General features: G+C 49.8%; 1 protein-coding gene across 5 annotated transcripts in view; it reads right to left on the bottom strand.

Moving 5' to 3' along the window:
* The window catches only part of znf423 (zinc finger protein 423), a 170,162-nt gene that overhangs the window by 54,369 nt on the left and 91,592 nt on the right, over positions 1-24,201 (bottom strand). For 3 of the 5 annotated variants that reach the window (XR_008066407.1, XM_035790946.2, XM_052465698.1), the window contains 2 exons: positions 19,843-23,291; positions 19,004-19,088 (listed from right to left, as the gene is read on the bottom strand). Coding sequence is in view for 4 of the 5 variants with exons in the window: in XM_035790946.2 (XP_035646839.2) it covers positions 19,004-19,088; positions 19,843-23,291 (3,534 nt within the window). In the remaining variant the exon portion in view is untranslated. Of the gene's footprint in view, positions 1-7,812; positions 7,834-19,003; positions 19,089-19,842; positions 23,292-24,201 lie in introns of all 5 variants that reach the window. The other 2 variants (XM_035790947.2, XM_035790948.2) reach the window with 1 other exon arrangement.

The following is a 24,201-nucleotide window of genomic DNA, read 5'->3' as shown; positions in this document are numbered from 1 at the left end:
TATTTCCTTTAGACAGTGCTTGGATTGGCATGCACCAGAGAAAGCCTGTCAGTCCTGTGGGTAGAGGCTCTTCAGAGGGGGTTTATGGTTAGGGCATGTTCCTCTCTATTAGGGAAAATCTGAATGATACTGCAAAGAGCCCACACATACGCACTCAAGTACACCCAGAATTATAACGCCCTTGCCATTTCTTTACTTGTGCTAGTGGACAGATTAACGATGGACCAGGCGTCATCCTAGCTTTACTTTAATGCAGGTCTGCAAGAACTCCCAGAAAGAAAAAGGAACACTCCCGTGCCCCCTACCCCTCTCCATACTGACCCCCCACACACATCCCCAGTAGTCCCCAATTCCCCACTCCCCTCCTGGCCTCCCTCCGTCTCTCCTGCAGCAGTAATAGATGAAGATATTCCTGGCTGGGAGGGCGCAGGGGAAATCAGAGCAGGGCCAAGGGCCTGGGCACTCTCTTGGATACCTGCTAGCTGTCAGGGGGGTAAATGGGGGGGCTTCCATGGATGTTGGGGTTTCTAGCTGGAGGGAGAGGATGCATTGATGAAACTACATATAGCTCTTAAACTACACACTATTCAGTAAAGAGTTCCACAGGTAAACCTAGCGTAAGCACTCATACCTGTTTCTAACTACCTTTGAAGCCATTCCGGCACAGTCTACTCTAAGTCTCTCCCCATCACCTCATGCACTGCCATGTAGTCAGCCACAGCTGGTGTGTGTGACGGCCCAGGGAGCAGAAGCTGTGCTTTCAGGTCTCAGCTCCGTCAGGAGATGCTAATAACCCTGCACTTACCACCAGCGACACCTTTCCCCTCCCAGCCTCTCCCAGCCATCCCAGCCCCAGACAGCTATTACTGCCTCACTATGCACGGGGCCTGCCAAAAACAGCACTACAATTACAATATCAGGGATATGCACAGGGCTGCTGAAGTAAAGGAAGAGGGGGAACTAAATAAAATACTGGCCTGACATGCAGTGTTGCGACTAAAAGAAAGGTGAACTATGATAATTGCGCAAGATCATCACTGTACTGACGCAGTATAGGAGTTCAGCTCTCAACTCAGGGTAAGAAGTATTTCTGTTACATTAGACAAAACACCCTCAAAGTCATACAGACAATCCTAACACCCACAGCATCATGCATAACGCATGCACAAACACACACACGTTGGGGGCGCCGTAGCATCTCCACTGGTGCAGGTCTCTAATGAAGCCCCAGTTGTGACGGCATGGAGGCGTCTCTCTCGCTCCGACGGGATAATTACGCTGCTCCCTGGCAGCTGAGTTTGGCAGATGTATGGGAGGCAGCGCGCGGCACCGAGCGCCGGGGAGCGGAGGTGGGATTCGGCAGGACCCCGACATCCGCCATTAGCAGGTTGGCACCGTCACAAATGAGTGTTTTTCACGAGAGCCCGGGAAGGCTGGGAAATTCCAATGAATTCTTGCGCTATGTCGCAGCACATGAGACAGTGTTGGGAGAGAAAGAGAGAGGGATGAGAGAACCAGGGAGGAAACAGAGAAAGACGAAGGGTGAGAGAGAAGGGAACAAAAGGAAAGGTTCACGCTGCCATGACCGGATTAGTCACCTCTCTCAGCACAGGGAGCCCAGAGCAGTGCACCCTGGGAAATTACTGAATCAGAATGCATTGATTTTCTGTGGGGAGGGAAAAAAAGTGAAAGACAAAAAAAGGCCTGAAAAACAGTCATGGCTGAGAATTAGGGAGGAAATTGTAGGAGACCTTTGTATTATTATTGGTAGCAGAATAGAGAGAACACCATTGTACACAGCTGTTTGAGAGGGAGACGATAAGAACGGGACACTATTGTTCCAGCATTTCTCCAGTGCTTTCTCTTCCTTTCATTTCAGTCTCTTCCCATCGTCTTACTTTGTAATTAGGAAAACACAGCCAAGATAAACCTTGAGCACCTCACTGCTAAAACAGCTTGTGTGCGTGTGTGTGTGTGTGTGTGTGTGTGTGTGTGTGTGTGTACAGAACCTGGTTGTATCAAATGTCTTCATACACTACCCCTAGTGTTACTATCCCAACGCCACAGCAGCAGAACAGCAACCTTAGATCAGTGAGATGCAGTGTACCTCGTCCGGCTGCATTCACCCACAGCGGTATTCCGTATGCATGAGGATGACTGGTACTGGTTTGATCTGCTGCCATGTTCCGCCTCCCTCCACATCAGCAGCAGCTGTATCATTTAACGGTCATTTGTAAAACAACGTCAAGAGCAATCAGTGATCACTAATCACTAATGAACCAACCCTACCTATGTCTTATTACAGCCTGAATCACAACCAGGAATCAGTACACACTCACTTGTGACAAAAAAAATAATGGGCGCCTCGCTCTCTTCCTCTCACTCCATCCATCCTAAACGATCGATTTCAAGGTGACCCTGGCTGAGGAGAGTGTTTTCCTCTAGCTGCTCCAGCCTGGTCCCAGTAATTAACACCAGCGCCTAATGAAGTCCAGCTGCTCACCCGCGCAGACTGAACGCGTGCCAAAATCCGGGAGAGCCCCTGTCAGGCAGCCATCGCTCTCCTCACACCCCCACCCTCTCTCCTCTCCTCATCCTTCCATCCCTGTGTCCGTCCCTTATCCCTCTCTCCATCAATCCCCTGATCTTAACCTCTCCGTGGCTTTGGAAGGTCAGCCTCCTTCCATCAGTGGCCATTCTGGACATCTCTGCCCCCCCCCAGGTTGCTGCCGTCAAAAACACTGATCATGCAGTCCTCCACTACTTCTCCATCTCTTCATCGCACTCCCTTACCCTGCCAAATTACCTTCATTCCCCACCGTCCAACTGATCCCTTTTCCTGCCAACTCCCACATCCCTCTCTCTACTGACATAATAATCTCTTACTTACTATTTCTCACTCTTTCCATCAGTACTGTCTGCCTAACTGCCTTTTCACCAATGAGACCAATTCAAGCCCAGTGTAACCACATAAAGTCCACAACTTCTTGATTTGAATTTGGGGAGAAATAATATCCAGTAAAACAAAAAGTTTGTAACAAATATTTTGAAATCCCAGAAAACCCGTGGCAGCTTGGATCTTAATCCACATCAGGTTGCCAGAGTCCTCCCAGCTGGACCGTTCCCTCATGTTGCCTCCCTCCTCCCCTCTCCTATTTAACCGTGTGATGCTCACTAGCCCTGTATCAAAGCTGCTTGTGTCTGTCAGCCTGTCAGCACTCTGGGAGCCTCGCTTTGCATCCTGGGAGTGGGGCTTTGAACACAGAGGACGCCTGCCTCTTCCACACACAGAGAAGCTAATGGGGGGGGGCTCTGCCGTGCCGCGCTGGGATCTCCACCACCGCCCCTCAGCAGCTATAAGGAAGGGGGCGTTCTGCAAACTTTCCCCACAATCCTTTCTAGCTGACATCCCGGGTGATCTGGGAGTGGAGAGAGATGAGCTGTGTCATCCTCTCATAAATCCCACCTGGAGCCTCGCTGACGTATCAGACTCAAATCACCTCCAACAGACAGACAGGAGATGCTAATTAGCGCAGAGGATTATCATTGTACCTGACTTCATCAGAAAGACTAAAAACTATCTGCCATTCTAAATAAACTATGAGGTACCAGGCCATTAAGAGCTTTACAAAGACCCTTAGAGAACCATGGAAGTCAAAGATGAACTGATTTGTTCTCTGTTGATTCACTCGTCTCTATTACTCTCCTCCCCGTCCAGGACTACCGCATTCCTCCATCGCAGCTCTCTGTCCTCCGCCGTGAGCTCGCACTCAGGACAGTGTGATGTATTACGGCGTGTGATTCTCTAATCCCATGCACCCCCCCGTACCGCCTCTCACCACCGCACCCCACACCTTCCTCACCAGCTGCGACAGATGCCGCCGTCACTCGAGAAAATACATTCAGAATACTTAACGAATTAAGCGAGGAGCTAATTGTAGCTGGCCCGTGTTCATCATGCGCAAAAAGGCAAGCGGCTTGTTTGTCTTTTAACAATTACCAGACAGAGCAGGGAGAGGGGGAGAGGGGGGTAATTGTCCCATTCTCCCCAGCAGCTGGCTCAGCCACACCTGGGCGGGTGTGAAAGCCGGGTGGGGCGGGGACGAGGGGGAGATGAGATGGGCAGGTGCACCTCTGCCATCACTAAACTAAGCACAAGCCGACTTGAGGTATGATGCGCAAATACACTCTCTACCACTGTATAACACAGACATTAAAGCCTGGGCTGGTATTAGTGCTTGTACGCACAAACTAGTGTACATACTTACACTGGTATGAAACACACACTTAAAAATGTATTACATGCTACACCCCCTTTTCTTTCTCTTCATTCTTCACACACACACACACACACACACACACACACACACACACACACACACACACACACACACACACACACACACACACACACACACACACACACACACACACACACACACACACACACACACACACACACACACACACACACACATTTTGGAAGAGCTTCCCTTGAGCAGTTCTCTTATAGATCTCCAAACAGCTTGTAATTACTTTTAATAAACAGCATAAGAAGCAAATCAAGCGCAAACGTGGAAAAAACAAGCTCTCAGGGGGATCAAAGAGCACTCAGCCTTGCAAACAAACACTTCACCAACATCAGAGCTATTTTATTCTTGCTTTTTTACATTCAAACATGTAATGCTCAGTGGGGGTAACTAGAGTAATGCAGTAGAGACCGGCACAGAAAGACAAGAAGTGAAAGAGGGAATGACAGGAATACAATGGCCGTAAAGTAGTTACTATTATTGGGTTAGTTGCTACCTAGATTCTGTGGGAGGCTACTTGACTCAAACACTTCTGACGGGCTGTCTGCCTATGACCATGTGCATATGTGTGCTCGTGTGCATGTAAACAATGCAACAACATTACATTATGTTGTCTCTATGACGAGAGGTATGCTGACATTCTGTGGAACAATTGAAACCTCTCCGATCACAACGAAACGGTCGAGTAGATCCATAAAGGAGCAATACCAAATCTACTCACCCTCCTCTCTCCATCTATCCCTTTATCCTCCATTCACCCCACCCTCCTCTCTCCATCTATCCCTTTATCCTCCATTCACCCCACCCTCCTCTCTCCATCTATCCCTTTATCCTCCATTCACCCCACCCTCCTCTCTCCATCTATCCCTTTATCCTCCATTCACCCCACCCTCCTCTCTCCATCTATCCCTTTATCCTCCATTCACCCCACCCTCCATCTATCCCTTTATCCTCCATTCACCCCACCCTCCATCTATCCCTTTATCCTCCATTCACCCCACCCTCCTCTCTCCATCTATCCCTTTATCCTCCATTCACTCCACCCTCCATCTATCCCTTTATCCTCCATTCACCCCACCCTCATCTCTCTATCCATCCCTTTATCCTCCATTCACCCCACCCTCCATCTATCCCTTTATCCTCCATCTATCCCTTTATCCTCCATTCACCCCACCCTCCTCTCTCCATCCATCCCTTTATCCTCCATTCACCCCACCCTCCATCTATCCCTTTATCCTCCATTCACCCACCCTCCTCTCTCCATCCATCCCTTTATCCTCCATTCACCCCACCCTCCATCTATCCCTTTATCCTCCATTCACCCCACCCTCCATCTATCCCTTTATCCTCCATTCACCCCACCCTCCATCTATCCCTTTATCCTCCATTCACCCCACCCTCCTCTCTCCATCCATCCCTTTATCCTCCATTCACCCCACCCTCCATCTATCCCTTTATCCTCCATTCACCCCACCCTCCATCTATCCCTTTATCCTCCATTCCACTCTTCCTCCCCCCATCCCTCAATCCCTTTGTCCTCCATCCCCCTCCCCCCCCTCCCTCCCTCTAACCTTTTCTCCCTCCCTTTATCCTCCCTCCCACTCTCTCTTCCTCCAGCCATCCCTTTCTCCCTCCCTCCATCCATCCCTCTCTCTCTCCCTCCATCCATCCATCCATCCTTCTCTCCCTCCATCCATCCCTCTCTCCCTCCATCCCCATCCCTCTCTCCCTCCATCTCATCCTCCCTCCATCCCTTTATCCTCCATCCACCCCACCCTGGTTAGAGTGTTGGACTAGTAACCGAAAGGTTGCAAGTTCGAATCCCCGAGCTGACAAGGTAGAAATCTGTCTTTCTGCCCCTGAACAGGCAGTTAACCCACTTTTCCTAGGCCGTCATTGAAAATAAGAATTTGTTCTTAACTGACTTGCCTACTAAAATAAAGGTAAAATTTAAAAATTAAAAAAATCCCACCCTCCCTCCCTCCCTCCCTCCCTCGCTTTATCCTCCATCCACCCCCCCCCTCACTCCCCCCCCCCCCCACCCCTCCCTTTATCTTCCATCCATCCATCCCTCCCTCCCTCCCCTCTGGTGTTCTGGCTGGCTGGCTCCAGGTGGTGAGGGATGTGCATGAGGGGCCTGTCATCTGTTCCCATGTTCGTAGCATCTCTACTGTGTGTTACTAGGTGTGTTACTAGGTGTTCAGTGGAGGCCAGTAGAGAACCAAGATCCTCCAGCAGACCACATTTACACTGCAATGTTCTACAGCCAGGGGGAATAACAGATATGGAGGAATACTTCAGATGGTGACTATTTGAAGGAGTTTCATGGATGGTACAATAATTATTTGAGCAGTGGACTGAAGGCAGAGGGCAAAACTTTCATCGCTCAAAAACACTGCCTTATGGCTATCAGGCTGGCACGGGGCGCACACACACTCATGCACGCAGTGGAGTGAGCCATCATCCACATTATCCACATCCATTGACTCCTAAAGCTTTGTGTGTGCTGCCTCATTAGGTCTTCAGTGACACACAGAGCCCACACCAGGCCTCTCTCCCCAGCGCCTCTCCCTCACTCGCTCTTCATCTCGACACACACACACCACGCGCAAACACTAAAAGGAGACTGCTCAGGCACTGCCCTAGGGAATACTCCTCAGACATTACTAGTGGAGCGCAACACAGACATACATCACTAGAGACCGATGGCTGGGCCGTCACAGGAAGATTACAGGTCTAGCCTCCGTATAAAGGGTTAGTCTCATGATGTCACTGAAGAGCATGCTTGGAATAACACTTAAAACATCACAGGAGGACAGAAGGCATCTTAAACATCACTCATGCATTAAGCGTAACATATGGCTTAAAGTTCAAGACAGCAGCACTACCGTTGGGAACGTGGCTCTGATAGCAGGCGCTGATTTACCAGTGAGAGGTCAGGTGTGTGCCAGAGTAGAGGAGCAGTAACATGAATAGTGCTGTACTGTGACATCACTTCAGGGTTAAAGGGATCAGCCGGGACGCTGCTCATCTGGGTTCATGCTCGGGGCGCTAGCTCGCTAACTTCCTTGAAATGAATAAGTAAGAATTAAGAATGAGATGCATCATTAGCTGGGCTCCCCAGAGGGCAATTAGTTTCAGGTGAGTGGCTGTACCCTGGGCCTGGCTGGGAGGGGGGTTCATCATGCACACACAGCCATCGGGGGTGGGGGGTGTGGACCTTTACATTGGTGTGCAAAGAATATGAGAGGGTTTGTGTTGAGAGTGGGCGCTACAGATCGTCTTTACACTGTAGCCATGCCAGTTAAGCAGTCTGCTGCTATTTCTATTTGATTTGGAGTATTTTACACTATTATCTCGTGTGCATCATGCAGTGTCCTGCCATATGGCCCTGTAGCCCTATGTAGCCCTATGGGCCGGTCCCCCTCCCCACTCTTTCCCAGTGCTCAACAGGCAGGGCTCCATTCACACAACTTGGTACGGAGAGAGAAGGGGGACAAACCTTGCAGATGGGCAGGTTCTCCTACAGGCCGTCCGACAGGCAAGGTGGGTGGAAAGAGAAGGCAGGGTGACAGTTAGTCAGTAGGTCCATGATTAGATGGGGGTTAGAGGGGGGGTTCATACATGGGGGGTTATGGTAGGGCAGCGGCTACTGTAACATGCACCGGATACTCTCTCTGTATCGTTCAATGTGATAAACTAACTCACTCCTCTCTGTATTCCTAAGACCCGGACTAATATCCAGTCACAGTTCATATCCCAAGCAAATAAATATGATGGAAATACCCATGAAGAAACTCATGAGCATCAGTCATAAGGCTACAGCGCTCAACTAAAGTGGTTGGATCCAGAGTTCGGTTTTTCAGACTGTGGCCTTGCTGAGGGGAGAAACTCTAGTAGATGCTTTAATGCGTGTCTCCATTACACTGATCTCTTCCACTTGTACAGTTACTGGAATGGGGAGGAGGGGGAGAGACGGGAGGAGGGGGAGAGAGAGGGGGTGGGGTAGAGGAAAAAAGAGAAAGTGGGGGGGGTACAGCTAAATCTACCAATAAAAGAAGATGAAAGTCAGGTTAAACACAATATGCTAATTGAAATGTGTTGGCTGATTAAGGCGATTGAAAGGAGAGCGGGCGTGCTGTGAGTTCTGGGCGCCGGTGATTAGTGCGGCATTAGTGTCTGCATGCTTTTCCTCAGGACGTGGTGGAGAGAGCAGAGCCGTGTGTGTGTCGATGTGTGTGTAAAGGAGAGAGTGAGAAGGGGTGGGGGAGAGGCCATGCGTGTGAGATTGAAGAGCTCCTGTCCTGAAGTATGTCTGCCCACGCGCACAGACAAAATGGCGCGCCGCTCGCATATTCTGGCCAAATATCAGTAGTAGCAGTAGTACCGTACAAATATTTGTATCAGCTACCATGAGTTTGTACAACAGAAGGGTGCTAAAAACAGCTGGGTATTGACAACAACAATACAGTATCTCTCTTTCCCTTATTTGTTGCTGTAGGTTGGGTTGCTAAGGCAGTCTCTGCTCGCTCTGAATTCCCCTTTCACTCTTCCTCTCCCTCGCTTCTCTCCCCCGCTCCCTCACTTCTCTCCCTCGCTCCCTCACTTCTCTCCCCCGCTCCCTCACTTCTCTCCCTCGCTTCTCTCCCCCGCTCCCTCGCTTCTCTCCCCCGCTCCCTCGCTTCTCTCCCCCGCTTCTCTCCCTAGCTTCTCTCCCCCGCTTCTCTCCCTCGCTTCTCTCCCCCGCTTCTCTCCCTCGCTTCTCTCCCTCGCTTCTCTCCCCCGCTTCTCTCCCCCTCTCCCTCACTTCTCTCCCCTCTCCCTCACTTCTCTCCCCCTCTCCTCACTTTTCTCCCCGCTTCCTCACTTCTCTCCCCTTCTCTCCCCGCTTCTCTCCCCTTCTCTCCCCCGCTTCTCCCCCGCTCCCTCACTTCTCTCTCCCCGCTCCCCCCGCTCCCCACTTCTCTCCCCGCTCCCCCACTTCTCTTCCCCTCTCCCTCACTTCTCTCCCCCTCTCCCCACTTCTCTCCCCCACTTCTCTCCCCCTCCCTCCCTCACTTCTCTCCCCCTCCTCACTTCTCTCCCCGCTCCCTCACTCCCCCTCTCCCTCACTTCTCTCCCCCTCCCTCCTCTCTTCTCTCCCCTCTCCCTCACCCCTCTCCCCTTCTCTCCCCTCTCCCTCACTTCTCTCCCCCTCTCCCTCACTTCTCTCCCCCTCTCCCCCTCTCCCTCACTTCTCTCCCCCTCTCCCTCACTTCTCTCCCCCCCTCCCTCACTTCTCTCCCCTCTCCCTCACTTCTCTCCCCGCTCCCTCACTTCTCTCCCCCTCTCCCTCACTTCTCTCCCCCTCTCCCTCACTTCTCTCCCCCGCTCCCTCACTTCTCTCCTCTCTTTGTGTGTTGGTGTCTCTCAGGACCACACTGGCCTTTTTTTCCACAGGCTTTATTGTTTTCCGCTGTGCAGCTGCAAAGCATGGAGGAGCCCCCTGCAGGTGTGAGTTTGTGTGGTAACGCTCTGCCCCCCCTGCTTCTCCCACCCCTGCCAGCAGGTGGCGGGGCGGCGCGCTGGGCCCGTTGCCCCGCTGAGCCCTGCCAAGCCAGGGTTAAAATGACGCTCTGAACTCAAAAAGCACTGTGATTAACTACATAGGTGGGACCCCCAGTCAAGGGCCCAGGGGGTGGCCCCACCGTGGTGCACAGCACCCCCTCAACAACCCCCCAACCTTACACCCCTCTAGCCTATAAATAGGGAAGATGCAGAACCATTGAACTGTATGCAATTTCCTAGAACAACCCTTCCATCCCTATTCCCTGTCATTCTGAGGAAAACAAAATGGCGTAGACACTGCTGTGAGAGCTTTTGTCTTAAACGTAAAGGCATCACCACATCATACAAAATAGTCATTTGTAGTCATGCCTGATTGCCTGTAGTTAAGTAGCTACGTCTTCATGGACATTTAGAGGCTCTTAAAATCCAAACCTCAATCCCCACATTAGTCCTCACTAATGACTTCGATCTGTTCTTTCAATATTCTATCGTTCTCTACTCTGTTCTTTAAATATTCTATCATTCTCTACTCTGTTCTTTTCTCCTTTACTTCAGAATTTCCCAGCTTTCCCTCTCTCAGCAGCCACCTTTCTACTATTTTGTCATCTCCCCGCTGTCTGTCTTGCTAGTGGTATCCCTCCATCTGGGGGGAAAGGAAATGAAAGTGATCTGGCCCTCTGACACTCTCTCTCCCTGGGAAATGAGGGGCTCTGGTCCGACACTCCTATTGTTCAGCATGTGGCCTCTCACTCCCTCTCTCTGTCTGCTTCCCCCTGGAAGGGCTGGACTATTATTATTGCGGTTATCTCCATCGTGCGCAGACATGGGCATCAGTCACAGCCCACACGGCAGGCACGCCGCAGGGATTTACAACACAATAGCAGAACACTGGGTTGTCCCCACTGGCAGGTTATCACCCCGGGCCAAAATGGCTTCTCTCTCTCTCCTCTGCTCTCCATCTGAGGGCGAGAGATGAGATGTAGAGTCGCTGGCTGTTTGGCTTTGGCACTGTGTAGAAATGTATCGTGGGCGGAGAGTGTAAATAGTGTACACAAAATTGCAGTTGGTGGGTGTTAGTATACTGTAGGATGTACTCATTGGAAAAGTGTAAACATATGTCAAATGTATTATTTATGACACCATCACGTTGTTCATTCCTATTATGAAGCATGGTGTTAGGGAGAATATGGGCACTTACTTTAATGATCAAATACACTGTTGAAGACGATTCGAGTGCCAAGGAATTGCCGTATTAACACATTCATGCTGAAGAGATTAAGAGGAAAAGGTACAAGTCTTTAATAACAGAGAGCAGTTCCCCTCTCTCTCTCTCTCTGTGTCGCTCTGTTCATCCCATTATATCTGATTTAGTCTGACAGGGTTTTTAGGGGGCCATGGGTACACTCTACACTGCTTTACCCTGTGAGCAGTTAGTGCAGCGTTGGGGGACTCTATCACATTACTGGATTAGATTATACAGTTGGAGGTCTCGCTGCCTCCCTTCAAATCACCTGTCCTCCAGGACAGAGCAAAACGCTGGCAACAGCCATGAGGAAAGCTGCATAATCACATTCCAGTCTCCCGAGCTCTCAGTGCAAGAGGCATCACTGCAGTACCTGGTTCGAATCCAGGCTGCATCTCATCCGGCCGTGATTGGGAGTCCCATAGGGCGGCGCACAATTGGCCCAGCGTAGTCCGGGGTAGGCCGTCATTTTAAATAAGAATTTCTTCTTAACTGACTTGTTCTTAACTGACTTGCCTAGTTAAATAAATAACCTCCCAGAGGAGAAACGCTGACAGGCCAATGTGATGGGGGGGGTTGAATCTTTAACAAGGTGAGGGAGGCCGTAGGTAAGCAGTTTTATCTGTGTGTTTGATGTGAGTGTACGTGTCGTGTGTATGTGTGTAACAGAATAATAATTTGGCTAGTGTAATCACACGTGACAGTGTGAGCTGTCTGAGCCGTGTTGTTAGGCAGTCTCCTCTCCACCCAGCCGTGGTACGTCTACATTAAACAATCAGAGAAATGGGAATGGACAGGCAGTGGGAGAAATACACCCATTCCCCTAGGTCCACTGCCTCCTGGTGAAGGCCTCTCGTATGGCAGTTGCCTGGCGCACCACTCAGATGAATTAAAACACCAGGTTTTTACACCCCCTTTTGTCCATGTAATCAAGGACTTTTCCATGCCTGCTCCTCCACTTCTCCCCGTCTCATCGATTACCCTCCACACTCAAACTTGGCTAAGCAACACGAAAATAAATCCGCAGCTAGTGAGGATGCATGCATAACAAGTCATCTGAGGGAAGCATCAACTTCAGCTAAACACATCAGTTCACAGAGCTTTGCTAACCACACATGCACCTCTTCACTCTACAATAACTGTGTCCCAACCTTTCCACAGAGACAGTTCCAGGTTTAGGCTTTAGGGAGATCTCACCATCTTCAATGCTAAGTGAGTTTGTGTGTGTGCATCCACACACTCTGTGGGGTAGAGGTGTATAAGATAAGTGACAGTGGGAAAGTTGCACAAATCCCCCCCACACACACACACACACACACACACACACACACACACACACACACACACACACACACGTGTACTCGCACAGGAAGGAGATAGGAGCCGCATTGAGCAGATGTTGGAGCTTTCAGGAGGTAAACTGATTGAGATGCAGTGTCACCTTGTTAATGATCATCCAAGACAAAACTGGGAGGGGAGAGTGGGGGTATGATCACACCTTCACGAATGTCACACTGTGGATAACAGGGCCGGGTAGGTGAGGTGTCAGCAGTGCACATCTTCACCGTGCAAATGTGAAGAGAGCAGGGATGTACAATTGGGAGGTGTGTGTGTGTGTCAATGTCAACTGTGCAGCTGAGTTTATTTCAGGTATCTCAGTTACATCAGGGGGATTTGTTATGAGAGGGGCTCAGATATTATATATGACAAAAGATACCCACCCAAGCTCAACCACAACACACACATCTCTCTACCACACACAGACCTGTGACTGCAGATGCACATTAATAACATGTATGGAAATGTAAGGTGAATGTCTGAACAACGAAGTAGCGGAGAGGAAGAAATTAAGTGGACATGACTATCACTGCTGACAAATGCGTCGACAAGCTAAGCCGCACCGCCGGAACGTTATCATTAGTGATGTGACGCACAGACAACAACACACACTGAAGACCTCTTGTTCTAGATCACTCTTTCCAAAACTCCCTCTCTGCCACAATGGGGATGAAGACTGCATCCATCACCTTACAATTTGTAAACAATGGAGTAGAATGCAGAATACCTTCACTGTTGCTACTGTTCTAACAAACTAATGTATAATATAGAATGTGTGTACAAGGTAAAATGTTTCATGACATTTTAGGTTGGAAATGCCTAGTGAGAACTAAGACTTGCGCATTCTGAAGGGTTTCTATTAGGAGAACAGAGGAGGGTAAAATATCAAAGCTCAGGGACGACCTCCGCAGTCATATATCAAAGCTCAGGGACGACCTCCGCAGTCATATATCAAAGCTCAGGGATGACCTCAGGAGTCATATATCAAAGCTCAGGGATGACCTCAGGAGTCATATATCAAAGCTCAGGGATGACCTCCGCAGTCATATATCAAAGCTCAGGGATGACCTCCGCAGTCATATATCAAAGCTCAGGGACGACCTCCGCAGTCATATATCAAAGCTCAGGGACGACCTCCGCAGTCATATATCAAAGCTCAGGGACGACCTCCGCAGTCATATATCAAAGCTCAGGGACGACCTCCGCAGTCATATATCAAAGCTCAGGGACGACCTCCGCAGTCATATATCAAAGCTGAGGGACGACCTCCGCAGTCATATATCAAAGCTGAGGGACGACCTCCGCAGTCATATATCAAAGCTGAGGGACGACCTCCGCAGTCATATATCAAAGCTGAGGGACGACCTCCGCAGTCATATATCAAAGCTGAGGGACGACCTCCGCAGTCATATATCAAAGCTCAGGGATGACCTCAGGAGTCATATATCAAAGCTCAGGGATGACCTCAGGAGTCATATATCAAAGCTCAGGGATGACCTCCGTAGTCATATATCAAAGCTCAGGGATGACCTCCGCAGTCATATATCAAAGCTGAGGGACGACCTCCGCAGTCATATATCAAAGCTCAGGGATGACCTCCGCAGTCATATATCAAAGCTTAGGGATGACCTCAGGAGTCATATATCAAAGCTCAGGGATGACCTCAGGAGTCATATATCAAAGCTCAGGGATGACCTCCGTAGTCATATATCAAAGCTCAGGGATGACCTCCGTAGTCATATATCAAAGCTCAGGGATGACCTCCGTAGTCATATATCAAAGCTCAGGGATGACCTCAGGAGTCATATATCAAAGCTCAGGGACGACCTCAGGAGTCATATATCAAAGCTCAGGGACGACCTCAGGAGTCATATATCAAAGCTCAGGGACGACCTCCGCAGTCATTTATCAGAGCTGAGGGATGACCTCCGCAGTCATATATCAAAGCTGAGGGATGACCTCCGCAGTCATATATCAAAGCTCAGGGACGACCTCCGCAGTCATATATCAAAGCTGAGGGACGACCTCCGCAGTCATATATCAAAGCTGAGGGACGACCTCCGCAGTCATATATCAAAGCTCAGGGATGACCTCCGCAGTCATATATCAAAGCTCAGGGATGACCTCCGCAGTCATATATCAAAGCTCAGGGACGACCTCCGCAGTCATATATCAAAGCTCAGGGACGACCTCCGCAGTCATATATCAAAGCTCAGGGATGACCTCCGCAGTCATATATCAAAGCTCAGGGATGACCTCAGGAGTCATATATCAAAGCTCAGGGATGACCTCAGGAGTCATATATCAAAGCTCAGGGACGACCTCCGCAGTCATATATCAAAGCTGAGGGACGACCTCCGCAGTCATATATCAAAGCTGAGGGACGACCTCCGCAGTCATATATCAAAGCTGAGGGACGACCTCCGCAGTCATATATCAAAGCTGAGGGACGACCTCCGCAGTCATATATCAAAGCTGAGGGACGACCTCCGCAGTCATATATCAAAGCTCAGGGACGACCTCCGCAGTCATATATCAAAGGTCAGGGACGACCTCCGCAGTCATATATCAAAGCTCAGGGACGACCTCCGCAGTCATATATCAAAGCTGAGGGACGACCTCCGCAGTCATATATCAAAGCTCAGGGACGACCTCCGCAGTCATATATCAAAGCTCAGGGATAACCTCAGCAGTCATATATCAAAGCCGACAGATAGAGTAGCTTTTTAATGATTGTTTCGTAATCTCCCCAAGAAAGAGAGGAGCGAGAGGGAAAGCAGAAAACTCCTCTGTGATCTCTCCTCAATTTTCTCACCACAGACGCCTCGACAGATAAAGGTAAAGACACTGCTCTCTTTCACTGTTGAAAAACGTCATCCATCTTTGAAGAGGGGTTCAAAGAAATAAAATAATAACATTATTGAAAATAATCTGCATCAATTCCATAATTAATCTCCAGTTTTCTGAAAATTCTGATGTTAATTAACCCAAAATTCCCTCCATGGCGGCTGAGAGAGACGAGCGTTCAGCCTGCCCCCTTCAAGCACCCCTATCTCTCCCATCACAGTCTTTTAGGGGGAGAGAGCGCTCTGAAAGGAGAGGATTCTCAGGCTGGAGGGCTGAAGACTGCATCCATCACCTTACAATTTGTAAACAATGGAGTAGAATGCAGAATACCTTCACTGTTGCTACTGTTCTAACAAACTAATGTATAATATAGAATGTGTGTACAAGGTAAAATGTTTCATGACATTTTAGGTTGGAAATGCCTAGTGAGAACTAAGACTTGCGCATTCTGAAGAGTTTCTATTAGGAGAAAAGAGGGTAAAATATCAAAGCTGAGGGACGACCTCCGCAGTCATATATCAAAGCTGAGGGACGACCTCCGCAGTCATATATCAAAGCTGAGGGACGACCTCCGCAGTCATATATCAAAGCTGAGGGACGACCTCCGCAGTCATATATCAAAGCTCAGGGACGACCTCCGCAGTCATATATCAAAGGTCAGGGACGACCTCCGCAGTCATATATCAAAGCTCAGGGACGACCTCCGCAGTCATATATCAAAGCTGAGGGACGACCTCCGCAGTCATATATCAAAGCTCAGGGACGACCTCCGCAGTCATATATCAAAGCTCAGGGATAACCTCAGCAGTCATATATCAAAGCCGACAGATAGAGTAGCTTTTTAATGATTGTTTCGTAATCTCCCCAAGAAAGAGAGGAGCGAGAGGGAAAGCAGAAAACTCCTCTGTGATCTCTCCTCAATTTTCTCACCACAGACGCCTCGACAGATAAAGGTAAAGACACTGCTCTCTTTCACTGTTGAAAAACGTCATCCATCTTTGAAGAGGGGTTCGAAAGAAATAAAATAATAACATTATTGAAAATAATCTGCATCAATTCCATAATTAATCTCCAGTTTTTCTGAAAATTCTGATGTTAATTAACCCAAAATTCCCTCCATGGCGGCTGAGAGAGACGAGCGTTCAGCCTGCCCCCCTTCAAGCACCCCCTATCTCTCCCATCGCGGTACAGTCTTTTAGGGGGAGAGAGCGCTCTGAAAGGAGAGGATTCTCAGGCTGGAGGGCTGAAGACTGCATCCATCACCTTACAATTTGTAAACAATGTAGTAGAATGCAGAATACCTTCACTGTTGCTACTGTTCTAACAAACTAATGTATAATATAGAATGTGTGTACAAGGTAAAATGTTTCATGACATTTTAGGTTGGAAATGCCTAGTGAGAACTAAGACTTGCGCATTCTGAAGAGTTTCTATTAGGAGAAAAGAGGGTAAAATATCAAAGCTCAGGGACGACCTCCGCAGTCATATATCAAAGCTAAGGGATGACCTCCGCAGTCATATATCAAAGCTCAGGGATGACCTCCGCAGTCATATATCAAAGCTCAGGGATGACCTCAGGAGTCATATATCAAAGCTCAGGGACGACCTCCGCAGTCATATATCAAAGCTCAGGGATGACCTCCGCAGTCATATATCAAAGCTCAGGGATGACCTGAGCTGTGATATATCAAAGCTCAGGGATAACCTCAGCAGTCATATATCAAAGCTCAGGGATAACCTCAGCAGTCATATATCAAAGCTCAGGGATAACCTCAGCAGTCATATATCAAAGCCGACAGATAGAGTAGCTTTTTAATGATTGTTTCGTAATCTCCCCAAGAAAGAGAGGAGCGAGAGGGAAAGCAGAAAACTCCTCTGTGATCTCTCCTCAATTTTCTCACCACAGACAGATAAAGGTAAAGACACTGCTCTCTTTCACTGTTGAAAAACGTCATCCATCTTTGAAGAGGGGTTCGAAAGAAATAAAATAATAACATTATTGAAAATAATCTGCATCAATTCCATAATTAATCTCCAGTTTTTCTGAAAATTCTGATGTTAATTAACCCAAAATTCCCTCCATGGCGGCTGAGAGAGACAAGCGTTCAGCCTGCCCCCCTTCAAGCACCCCCTATCTCTCCCCATCGCGGTACAGTCTTTTAGGGGGAGAGAGCGCTCTGAAATTAGAGGATTCTCAGGCTGGAGGGCTGAAGGTGGAGATGGGGGAGGAGAGAGAGCATGGGGACATGGATGGGATGGGCCTTCAGCCCTCAGAGAGGAGAGGAAAATGAACACAGTGTGATGGGAAGTAAGAGAAAAGGAAAACTGGGGTGGTGAATGAATCCAGTGGAGAGATGCTCTGTTCCGAGCCAGATTGGGCTGAGATAGGCAGCACGCCTGTACACTATAGCTGTGGTTCTGTTCTGTACCAGCTCTCTCTCTCTAGACAACTACTGCAGGACTCAGGAGGACCCACGCACTGAAAATACATCAACCGGCACAACTCCGATATCAGCTGTCAGGCCTGGAGAAGGCTGGGGAGTCGCTGCGGCTCTCAGTGTTCTGCCGTTTGTTCTCCCAAATTACTCACAGGCCAAGCTTGTTAATCTACACTACAGTACACTGCAGCAGCAATTATTAGTTACAGAATAACAACACAGAGGGAGGAAGCCCGTAAAAAACTACAGAGGAACTTTTCAGTTTGAGCACACATACCTCTGTGCTGCATCAGAGCCTGTAAACCTGATTTGCCTCCAGATAGCATGTGCTAGGAAATGTCATCCACCTGGTGGGAATCAGGGGGGAGTCTGTCTGGCATCTTTGGGCTGCTTCTAAGGTCTCGCTAACTTTTTTGGAGACCTATTTACAACATATTATTACAATGATATGCATACTGTGGGTGAGGTAATGTGATCGTCCATGCCTCCTAACTCTCCACAGTGTCCTCTACATCCAGGTGTGGAGGTCAGTGCGAGGTGGTGAACACACAAGGTGGGTGGCCAATCAGACCATACAAAGGAAATGCTTTACGGTGCCATTATTTTATACTGCAGAGGACAATGTTGGTTATTCACCATATGGCTGATTCATAAATGACTAAACCGAACCTGCTATTTACCGAAACCTTAGCATTTTCCTATATTGTACATAGATTTCAATGTTACTGGTAGAGCAGAGAAAAAAAATACATACTTATAATGTCCTAGAGTGCACACATGTTGAAGAGAGAGAGAGAGAAAAGAGAGAGAGAGAGAGAGAAAAGAGAGAGAGAAAAGAGAGAGAGAGAGAGAGAGAGAGAGAGAGACACACACATTGAGGGCTATTGTCTGGGAGAAAGTCCAGTGATGAGGAGGAAAAAGGGAGAGCAAGAAAAGGAAATGTTTGTTGCCCTTTTACTGTACAGCACGGCCTGCAGTCACAGCCCTGGTCACATAGTGAAGAGTTAACGGAGCAATCAGACCTGCAGCCACGGCCTCAGCTGCGCAGTCAAGTGTTAAACAATGGAACAGCTGTCGAGTGCGGCAGCTCCACAAATAGAGCTGTTCATTTCACCTGTCTGTCTCACACCTGTGTGCTGTGCAGGCCGGGGAGAGAGAAGGCGAGGGCTAGGCCAAACAGAAGGCTGTGGAGCCAGAGGAAACTGAAAGGAGAGACGGGCACAGAGATAACAAACACACACGCGTAAACACACAAACAGGAAGAGACTAGGCTGACTCACCAATCATGTGATTGGCTACGTGGATCTGGATCTCCCGTTCTGTCTCGAAGGTCATTTGGCATTTGATGCACTGGTACGTCTTCTTCTGCAATGCAACAGACAGGTAGACAATCGTTTTAGAGAGGGAATCAAACTGCTCATTCACTCACACAATACAGAAAGGATGTACTGGGGGGCGGGGATTTGGAGGTTTCTTCTTGCTGTTACACTGAGCTGAAACAAAAGCGGAGGTAAAGATTGAGCGTCCCAGGGACCTCACTGTCAATATCTAGTAGAGCGAACAGGCCACACAATGCCTCAGCAGGGCCGAGCTGCAGGCCCCGCCGGGCCCAAATGAAACGCAGCCATGAATTCACACATCTAACTGAGCACAACTTCTTACTGACACGCTAGCCACTGGGAACTGACACACTGCTAGAAAATACTGTTAAAATGTTTATAGTATTGTATGAGGGAAATATTTTAAAACTAGGTTATTTTTGCACCCATGATAAGTATAAGTGGGAACAACATGGCATCAAATGATAAAAATTACATTAAAATCTTTAGATTTCAAAAGGATTAGGAGTGATTGAATACAATGACGTTCTAATGCATTCATTAGATTTGTCTAAATGCAGGGCCATTAAACTTTTTGTTGGGTTGGTAATAACTTCCATTTATTTTATACTGCAGAGGACCATGTTGGTTATTCACCATATGGCTGATTCATAAATTACTAAACTGAACCTGCTGTTTATCGAAACCTTAGCATTTTCTTATATTGTACATAGATTTCAATGTAAATCAATGTGCTGATCAAGCCATAGTGGGGGAAAACAATATACGTGTGTTCTTACTTTAGGGATAGAAGAGGCATCCGTCACCTTCTTGGCCCCGCTGTTCTCCGGGCTCATCTCAGGGTGGTCCACCTGAACGTGGCTCTCCAGGTCTTCCAGGGACTCAAACTTCACAGCACACTCGGGGCACCGCAGCCCAACCGCAGTCTTCTCTCCCCCGGCCTCCTGGGGAGTGGTGCCCCCACTGGGAGACTGGCCGTTGGTAGCCCGGCTCATACAGCCAGCACACAGCCCATAGGGCAGCCCGTTCACATCCAGCTTCACCAGATCCTGCTTGTTCTTGAACTCCTTGAGGCACAGGGCACACTTGTAGTGCTTGTGTTGCTGCAGCTGGCCGTTGGGAGAGGAGGAGGCTGAGCCGCCCCCGCCTCCGCTGCCCCCGCCGGCTGAGAGCTTCTGCATGTGGAAGGTGCCGTGGATCTTGAGCTCCAGGGTGGAGGTGACCGTCTGCATGCATACCACACAGCGGAAGCCCGTCAGAGAGTTCCTCAGGTCTGGGTGCATCTGGCAGTGCTCTATGAAGTCCTCCTCGCTCTGCAGGGGCATCTTACAGATGCGGCAGGTGCCCGTGTCCAGGCTCTTGCTGTGGGTGACCTTGTGTTCGGTGAGCGTGAGCAGAGAGGGGAAGCGCTCTCCACAGATAGGGCACATGTAGTGCTTGGCGGGACCACGGTGGGTCTGGGCGTGCTCCCTCAGGCCATTCTCAGAGAAGAAGGTCCGTGAGCAAACGTTGCACTTGTGGTTTCCCTTGATAAAGTCGGCCTTCTTCTTGCGGGTGCCGGCGTCGTCGTCCCCGGGCTGGATGTTGTGGTCCCTCAGTCGGTGGTTCTGCAGAAGACTCTCCATAGTGTAGGCTGCTCCACAGATGTCACAGGCATACATGGGCTCTGAATTGTCCAGCTCCTCCTCCCCTCCGCTGGCCTCATGGCTGTTGGCTACATCCTGACTCGCGTTCTTTAGCAGCATGTTCTGCAGGTCAGCCTGCTCCGTGGCCACTGTCGATCTTTCGCTTCCTCCCCCGCGCTTGGAGCTCTGGGTTACACCGTTGGGTGTGCCATTCTGGCTTCCTCCATTACCGGTGCCGTTCCCCCCATCAAAGACACAGTGCTTCTCCCTCAGGTGCCTTTCCAGCAGAACGATGGCGTGGAAGGCCTTGCCACAGAAGCGGCAGTTGAACTTCTTACTGTGGGTGGTGATGTGGCACTGCAGCTCCACCTCTGTGCAGAACGTCTCCCCACAGAAGATGCACTTACGGGCCTTGCTGGTGACACCGGGGCCGGTGGGGTGCCCCAGGTGGCTGTGTTTAACGTGCAGCTCAAGGTCACTCTCCTTCCGGAAGTCCCAGGTGCAGGCTGTGCAGCGGAACATCTTCTTCTCGTTGCTGTGCTTGACAGCCAGGTGGACCTGGATGGACACCTTGGAGTCAAACACCTCCTGGCACAGCGTACAGTGGTACAGCACAAAGGTGTGCATGTCCAGCAGGTGCTTCTGCAGATCGTCCACTGAGGAGAACTGCTTATCACAGCTCTCACAGACGTACTGGGTGGACGTGGTGGTGTAGTGGACCGTCAGGTGCTGCAGCAGAGACTCCTGGGAGTCGAAGTCCTCTTTGTTGCACTGCGGGCAGGACTGCCTCCTCAGCAGCATTTCCAGGTGGGACTTGAGATGGGCTTGAAAACCCTCGAAGCTGCTGAAGCGCAGGTCACACTGGTTGCAGGGGTAGTCTCCATTGGACCCTGCCGTGGTGGAGTCCCCAGCCAGCCTATGGCGTTTGGGGGAGGAGATCTCCACATCAGAGGAGGCAGGGCTGAGTTCCGCTACCTTTGCTTGCCGCTTGTTATTGGCCAGTGGGATGTTCTTGTGGTTCTCCTTGATGTGCTTGGTAAGCTTGAGCAGGGAGCCGAAGATGGGCGAGTTGGTGCAGTAAGGGCAGGAGTAGACCTCCATGAAGGACTGGGAGGGCTGCAGGATGGGAGACTCCATCTTGGGCATGCCTCCTCCACTGCAGTGGGTCTGCTGGATGTGCTCTGTGAGAGAGGACTCTGTGAGAAAGCCCATGGAGCACTGGTTGCAGAAGAAGGCGTGGTTGCCCTCCAGGGTGGTGGAGCCTGCGACCATTCCTCCAGGCAGGCAGTGGGACACACGGATGTGCTCCTGCAGGGTGTTGATGTCTGCAAACATGTCTGGGCAGTAGTTGCAGTGAAAGGCCGACACGTTGGTGAATTGAAGCAGGGGGAAGGCCGCTGAGGCGCCTCCGCTGCCTCTGTGGGCTTTGCGGATGTGTTCGTTGAGGTTGTAGAGCGTGGGCAGGGTGTCCAGGCACAGCTGGCAGGTGTGGTTTTGCTGGGGCTTGTCTGCATGGATGGTCTTCAGATGAATCTCCAGAACAGCCAGGCTGTTGAAATCTCTCTTGGAGCAGTAGGGGCAGCTGTAGGTCACCTTGGCCGTCCAGTGACCCCCGTCGTCATGGTCAGAGTTCGGGGCCAGCTTGCGCCGGCTCTGGATGGGCTTCAGGGTGGAGTCTGGGGTGGAACCCCTCTCCAGAGAGGCGCTGGAGTCCGGGGTGGCGCTGCTCATGGATGCCACGCTGCCCAGCACGGGGTCAGGGCTGGGACTGTGATTACTGGAGTCGGGCTGCCGGTGGCTGTCCATGTGGCAGTAGACGTCCTCCACAGAGGGGAACTGCTCTGAGCACACGGGACACTTGTGTTTGTGGTTAGCGTGGGACGTCTCGATATGGGAGAGCAGCAGGCCCTCATCACTGAAGATCTCGGGGCAGTGGATACACTGCAGGTCGGAGCGGTCAGACAGCTGGGGGTGGCGGGTCACTACGTGCTTCTCCAGCTCGTCTGTCTGGCTGAAGGTCTCCTCACAGTAGTCACACATGTACAGGTCCTGGTCCATCTCCCCTCCACTGCCTGCATTGCTGCCACGCTTCCCCCCTTCCTTTTCAGCACGCAGGGCCAGGTGCTCCTTGTTCTTCCTGTGGGCCTGCATGTGGCTCTGCAGAGAGGACGTGGAGGAGAAGCCTCTCTTGCACACGCTGCACTTAAAGGGCTTGCTGGAGCTGTGGGTCTTCAGGTGGATCTTGAGATGGTCGCTGCGGGAGAAAGCCGCCTCACATTCCTGGCAGCTGTACTTCTTGTCTCCGGTGTGGAGCTTGACGTGGCGGTCGCGGCTGCGCTTGTGCTTGAACAGGCGGCTGCAGAAGGTGCACTTGAAGGGCAGCTTGTCGCTGTGGATCTGCTCGTGGCGCTTCAGGTAGCTGAGGCGGCTGAAAGACTTGTCGCAGAACTGGCAGGGGTAGGGCAGCCCCGCGCCCCCTTCCTCCTCCCCTGTGCCCATGCCCAGATCACTGCAGCCGTCCCCCAGCATCTGTGACGGTGACGCCACGTCTTTGCTGGAGGGAGAGGACCCTACCCAGGAGAGCCCAGGGTCATCATCACCATCTGCAATGCAAAACACAGGCAGAATTAAAGCGTTAGAGAGGAGATTTAAAAAAAATCTAAAACAGAATAGAATTAAAGACAGTCCCACAAGATTTAAGAAATAAGGACAAATTGTATTTTCTCTCTCTTCATCCTCCCTAAGCAAACATTCCCCACCCCATCTAGAATTACATCTGCCTTATCATATATTGTCATTATGGGGACAAGATTGAAATTCCGAAAACCGATTAGAAGATACCCAATAGTGAGGGTATATTCTTATATAACAATGTGAATGAAATAAAACACGGGATTCTGTATGCTTTTCTCCAGTTTGGTGCTGACACAAGGGAAAGTCTATTAATGCATACATAATATAAATATACACAAAGAGCATAAATTAACTCTGTCCTGCTTTGTGCAGTCTGAGGGGGCCTGCCACAGCCCTCACGTCATCTATTTAGCATCTAAACTAGAGCCGTCTGAAGGAGAGGAGAAACGCTCATGACTTATTGAGCAGGAATGCTGTGAGCCTGGAGTCCCACTGTGGCTCAGACAAACCCAGAATTCTCCAGCTCAGCCTGTTTGCTTTATTTGACTAAGTTTCCCACTCTGCTCTAAATGCGTGAGGAGAGAAGCCTCTGGTAGTCATCATCACACATAACCAAATGTTTACAATAAGTAAACAGCCTCCCGCATTTCCCCTCTCCACACATACATCTTATAAAACACGCTTTTTACATGAAACTAGTCTGTAGCTGGAGGGCACGTGACTCAATCTGCATCTCATTTGTATTTTGGCTGACAATCACACTCAAACAGGTAACTGTCCTCTCAGCAAAAGTAGGCTTCAAAACAAAGTATTAACAACAATCTTTATCTAAGAGAGAGAATTAATTTGCTACTTATCTCTTTAAGCAACTATGAATAT

Source organism: Oncorhynchus keta, chromosome 17 (assembly GCF_023373465.1).
Source record: "Oncorhynchus keta strain PuntledgeMale-10-30-2019 chromosome 17, Oket_V2, whole genome shotgun sequence".
Classification (NCBI taxonomy): domain Eukaryota; kingdom Metazoa; phylum Chordata; class Actinopteri; order Salmoniformes; family Salmonidae; genus Oncorhynchus; species Oncorhynchus keta.
The sequence above is the reverse complement of the archived record's forward strand: the minus strand, read 5'-3'. Positions and strand labels throughout refer to the sequence as shown.